At 39.1% G+C, this 5,969-nt stretch overlaps 1 protein-coding gene across 1 annotated transcript; it reads right to left on the bottom strand.

The window, feature by feature from the left end:
- Nucleotides 1-335: 335 nt before the first annotated feature.
- LOC140980945 (ABC transporter B family member 21-like) lies at nt 336-5,700 on the bottom strand. Its single transcript, XM_073447077.1, has 12 exons — nt 5,213-5,700; nt 5,024-5,078; nt 4,751-4,926; nt 4,471-4,692; nt 4,126-4,364; nt 3,489-4,014; nt 3,093-3,366; nt 2,101-2,990; nt 1,736-2,002; nt 1,357-1,620; nt 975-1,268; nt 336-881 (listed from the first exon to the last, which is right to left on the bottom strand). The coding sequence occupies exons 1-12, from the start codon at nt 5,468-5,470 to the stop codon at nt 528-530; spliced, it is 3,819 nt and encodes a 1,272-aa protein (XP_073303178.1). The 5' UTR covers nt 5,471-5,700; the 3' UTR covers nt 336-527.
- Between the last annotated feature and the right edge of the window lie 269 nt (nt 5,701-5,969).

Here is a 5,969-nt window from a genome sequence, read left to right as displayed (position 1 = left end):
CTTAATAGAATTGAGTCGATTTCATCTTCGTGTTCTATCTCTACGCAAAATTTCTTATATACTTTCTATTACAAGTTAGAAGATGAACTAATCCTGTCGTGGACCTGATTCGAATATTAAAGAAGGAGATTTGAAGAACGTACGTAGGGATTTACAACAAGAGTTACATCCGCTAATACCGGAGTAGTTGGAGCCAAGTGAAAAATTTTCTAAAATGTTTATTTAATTTAAACTATACGAGTGTCCAAAGAAAATTTTGAACGTCAAAATAAAAATTTTAAGCTTCCGCTGCGATGTGAACACGAAAAAACCGATGTGTTAGCATAAGCATAAGGCATTCAAAATCAAATCCATCTCTTTCAGTTTCTTAGTGACAATGGAATCGAGATGCGGATCACAACAGTCTCTTATATACAGTTGTTCTAATATATAGCCGCTAGTCGACTTTTTATTACAATCAGAAAATTTAAACAAAAATATATCCTTGAAAAGTTTCCTTCTAAATTAATTTAATAAATAAATAACGTCTAAGATGAATCACTAGTATGTAGCGCCACCAGCGACGCATAGAAACCATCACTGATCTTGATGAGGTTATCGTGCTTTCCTTTCTCTACTATTACTCCGTTTTTAACAACAGCAATAATGTCTGCTCCTTTGATGGTTGATAATCTATGAGCCACGACCACCGTAGTTCTGTTCACCATCACTCTATCGAGAGCATCTTGAACAACCCTTTCGGATTCCGCATCCAGTGCACTTGTAGCCTCGTCCAATAGTACTATCTTGGGATTTTTTATCATGGCACGAGCTATGGCGATCCGTTGCTTTTGTCCACCTGACAATTGGGCTCCCCGTTCTCCCACCATTGTATCATAACCCTGCAAAACCATTATTAATTTGTTCCATGTCAGCCTTCGCAGTTTCGGTTAGGAGTTTTTACGTCTAATCATGGGATACTAAAGAAATGTTACCTGCTGCAATCCACTGATGAATTTATGGGCATTTGCTAGCTCAGCCGCAGCTATAATTTCTGACTCCGTCGCATTTCCTCCCTTGCCGTATGCGATGTTGGCTCGAATTGTTTCATTGAACAAGATCGGCTCTTGGCTTACCAGTCCCATCTGCTGTCTTAGCCATTTCAGCTGGAACTTCTGAATGTCGACTCCATCAATTGTGATCACGCCTGAATGGGGATCATAAAATCTTTGCAATAAAGAAATCACGGTAGACTTCCCACTTCCACTCTCTCCAACAAGAGCCACCGTCTGAAATTTTAATTAGATACATTATTATCGATATACAAATGCATAAACACTATCTAAGTCCAAAAGAGAAATGGAGGACCAGCCATACCTTGCCGCTGTGTATTTTCAGTGATAGATCTCGAAAAATTCTAAAATCAGGTCTGGTTGGATACTTGAAACTGATATGTTTTAATTCAATTTCTCCCTTGAGATTTTCCAGCATTGTGCCAGATCCATCACTTGGATCAATGTTTGATTTTCTGTCAAGAATGGCAAATATAGAAGCGGTAGCATTCGTAGCCTTGCTTGAATCGGGGGCAAATGTACTTGACTGGGATATTGCAACCGCTGCCATGTTTAGAGCAAAGAAAACCTGCACCCATGGCATTAATTAATAACATTTCTATTGTAGCCGGTATTTGGAGTTTTGAATGTTAATAATGATCTTTTTTGCATTTATTTTTATCAAGTGTAAGTAGCTTACGTACACGAAACACATCGGAGAATGTTGTTTTTCCAGCATCAACGAGCCGAGCTCCAGCATAGAAAGCCAAAGCGTAGGAAGCAAATACCAAACCTAAAGATAGGCCAAAGCCAATTCCACTCATTAATCCTCGTTTTATCCCCATCCTTACTGGGCCTTCACATTTTTGCCTGTATATCTCAATCACCTTTTCTTCTGCGCAATATGAAGCAACTGTTCTTATAGTTCCCACAGCATCATTGGCCACTTGACTTGCTTCTTCATACATCAACTATAAAGACAGAAGTTTAAGATAGTCATAAACAATCCACATCTTGTAACCATACCATTAAAAAAAGTTCGTAATGGCAATCAAGATTTGATACATACCTTTGCATCTGCACTAAACCCCATCATGAATTTGAGCTGCACATATCCATTTAAACCAATGAGAGGTACTATTCCAACGACTATAAGTGCCAGCTGCCAGTTTGCTATGAAAGCTATAACCAATCCCACTGCAGCTGAGGATAGATCCTGAACCAACTGTGCAAGTGCATCACCTACTATAGCACGAATTGTAGCAGCATCAGCAGAGAGCCTCGCACCGATCACGCCACTTGAGTTTTCAGGTTCATCAAACCACGCAACTTCCATGTTGACAACCTTTTCAAAACACATAAGCCTGATTCTCCTTATCAATCGACAACCAGCCAGCCCAAAGAAAAACGTCCTCAGTGGATATGCAACTAATGACACTGCTCCAAGAACCACAAACATGAGTGCCCAAAACCTTGAATCCTGTCGTAACTTATGTGGCGGTTCATAGTATGATTTAATAACATACGAAAGCAGTATGCCAAAAAAGGGAACTATTGCCCCGTTGAGTATGGCTGAAAGAGATCCCACAATTAACATTGGCAACTCAGGCTTGTTAAGAGCCACCAATCGGCTAATTGGAACTTTTGGATGCTTGTTCATTTCATCGTAACAGGCTAGCTCAAAATCATCTATTTCAGTTCTGGAAACACTAAGTCCCCTGGACAGATCAAATGTAATTGACATTGAGTGACGACTACTGATACTTCTTAGCCTGGAAGATCTCCGACTCATTAAACGGAGAAGTGACGCTCTCTGACTCGGTTGCCTACCATAATATTCCATACTTAAACTTGCTTTGTCTTGTTCGTCAACTACCTCTGCATCCTTGTGTGCTTCTTGCAAGCGGATGAGCTGAGAATATGCTCCTTCAGGATCTTCTAATAGTTCAGAATGTGTACCTGATTATATACATAAGTAAGTATTCAATTACATATGTTTGAAAATTGCTTTCTACAAGAAAAACATAAAAGTAGGACGGTATGACAGCATAATGTGACTACCTTTTTCAATCATCTTTCCTTTGTGAATGACAGCAATAATGTTAGCATTTCTAACTGTGGTCAAACGATGTGCAACGATGACAGTTGTTCTATTGATCATAATCCTGTCAAGAGCTTCTTGAACAATTCTCTCTGATTCTGCATCCAGTGCACTTGTTGCCTCGTCTAAAAGTAATATTCTTGGATCTTTTAGAATTGCTCTGGCTATAGCTATTCTTTGTTTTTGTCCTCCAGAGAGCTGAGCCCCATGCTCACCAACCATAGAATCTAAGCCCTGTAAATATCAAGATTTTAACATTTAACAGTACACTTTAGAAGGTGTAAATGCAGAAAAATTCACAAGATCCCATGCTACAAGCTAATTAATCGTCAGCATTAGATGAACTTTGTTAGCACCTGGGGAAGTTTATCGATAAACTTAGCCGCATTTGCTAGTTCAGCGGCTGCTCGAATTTCTTCGTTAGTTGCACCGTCTTTTCCATAGGCAATATTATCTTTGATGCTACCCATGAAGAGTACAGGTTCTTGACTGACGAGACCAATTTTCGATCTCAACCACTTGAGCTGGAATTCTTTAATATTGATTCCATCTATTAGAACTTCACCATCACTTGGATCATAAAATCTTTCAATCAAGCTAATCACAGTTGACTTGCCGCTACCACTCTGCCCAACTAATGCTGCCGTTGTTCCGTAAGGGATAGATAGAGAGAAACCTCGGAATATTTCCTCAGTGGGTCTGGCTGGATAGCTAAAATAAACATCTTTCAATTCTATATTTCCTCGAATGTCACCAAATATCATTCCCGTATCATCAAATGGATCTATCTCCGGTTTTCTGTCTATAATTTCAAACATCTTGAATGCCGCAGCTCGTCCCGCTGCAAATGCGGCAATGCATGGGGATGCTTGTCCTAGAGACCTGAAATATATACATATACATGTATATAATTAACCAGAGTTATGTACCAACTGCCCAAAATGTTGGGATTAATAATTTTGTATGTGCATAAATATATCAAACAATACTCACATAGAACCCATTAATACTGCGACAATTGCAGTAAAGATGTCACCTCCGTTGTAACCCTTTTCCAGGATTATCTTTCCACCATACCAAACAGCTAAAGCGTAACTGCAGAACATCATAAACATTACGGATCCAAGACCTAGTCCGGTGGCCAGCCCTTCATGCACACCTGATTTGTATGCCTTTTCCAGGGAATTGCTATAGTCAGACACGGCTTGCTTCTCCCCGGTATAGGAGGCAACCTGGATATATTAATTGTATGACCAATTATCATATATATGTTGTTGCCCTTGCTCAAAAAGAAACATATATATACACCCAAACCTCGAGGTAAGATTGAATACGAACCATTCGAATTGCGCCAATTGTTTGTTCAACCACGACAGCTGCACTAGCATACGCATTTTGAGCACGGGACGCCATCTTGGCTACCATATGTGACATAACTCCACCAGATATCATGAGTGGAGGAATAGATGATAACATGACAAGTGTAAGGAGCCACTGTTTACTGAAGGCAATGACAAAGCCTCCAAAAAATGTCGACATTAATTGTATAAACTTCCCTACCTGCAGTACCGTTAATTAATGGTGTAATTATCATGGTGATCAGTAAAATANTTGGTACCTTTTCCCCCATGGCTTCTTGAATAAGAACCGTGTCGCCGGACATTCTTCCAATAACTTCCCCAGTATGTACTTCTTTATCAAAGAAAGCAATATCCTGCTGCAAAATAGTTTTTAGATAAAGAGTTCTAATTCGTGCAGCCTGTCTGTCTCCAGTGATCATCCAACATGCCACCTCTACAAATTCAAAGTTGATGATTGTTAATTAATTAGATTAGACGAGAAATTTATTTTCAAATACATATTTAATTTGCTGCAGGTGAGAAGTAATTACGGAGGAATGCAGCAACACCGCACCCCAAAGCCACATACACTAGCTTCAGCGATACCTATATATACAACAATTATTCCATAAGAATTAATTAATTAGTCCAAAAGAATTGCATGTACGTAGCTTCTATATATGTCATCATGAAGCAAACAGATAAAAACAACAAAAATGAATGCATATGTATGTGTGTACCTTGCTAACAACCGGAAGTATTTTACCAGATTGGTTGCCACCGAATGCATCGGCCAATTCGCCAAAGAGCAATGCCATAAGGGCCGGGTTTAGTCCATGCCCGATGGCAGCAATAGTGCCAACTACTATCAGTAATTTATCCCAAGCATCAGAAAAGCTGAAAAGCTTGTAAAATGAAACGGTCCCATGCCCTCCTGAACTGCTTTCATCTTCAAGATTTTGGCCTCTCGATGCCAAAGCCTCTTCCTCTGCTGCCATTCGATCGTGTAACTACGTACAGCAAGTAATTGATGACAATCTGTGTGTTTCGATATATGATCAAGAAATAAATACAATCATGAAAAGTAGCTGGTGCAGAGTTAACGATGGAGAAGAGATGAACTCAGAGGTAGCTAGCCTGATGTAAGATTTAGGAACGCGAAGCCATATATATATTTGGTATATAATTTTGTAAGTAAGTTGGTTGAGTGATTTCAACTTTCAAACAAAAAAGTAGGTCGAGTTGGGTTACGTTGGTTCGGTCCAATTACGCCTTTAATTTGAGATAACCATCATAATTATTGCTTACATTTCAACGGTCTAAGGATTCGCAAAATTCATGTTTTGTGTACGCAATTTAATATTGTGTCCACCAACTCAAACCAGATAAAAAAAAATTAATGTTTACCTAACGCGATTATTGACATAGTAACCATTTCGAGTGACATGCCGCGTTCTTTATGTAATATATATTTGAAGACCATTTCGTGATCCTCGA

Source organism: Primulina huaijiensis, chromosome 7 (assembly GCF_012295235.1).
Source record: "Primulina huaijiensis isolate GDHJ02 chromosome 7, ASM1229523v2, whole genome shotgun sequence".
In the NCBI taxonomy this organism is placed as follows: Eukaryota; Viridiplantae; Streptophyta; class Magnoliopsida; order Lamiales; family Gesneriaceae; genus Primulina; species Primulina huaijiensis.
This window is presented reverse-complemented; position numbering and strand designations above follow the sequence as displayed.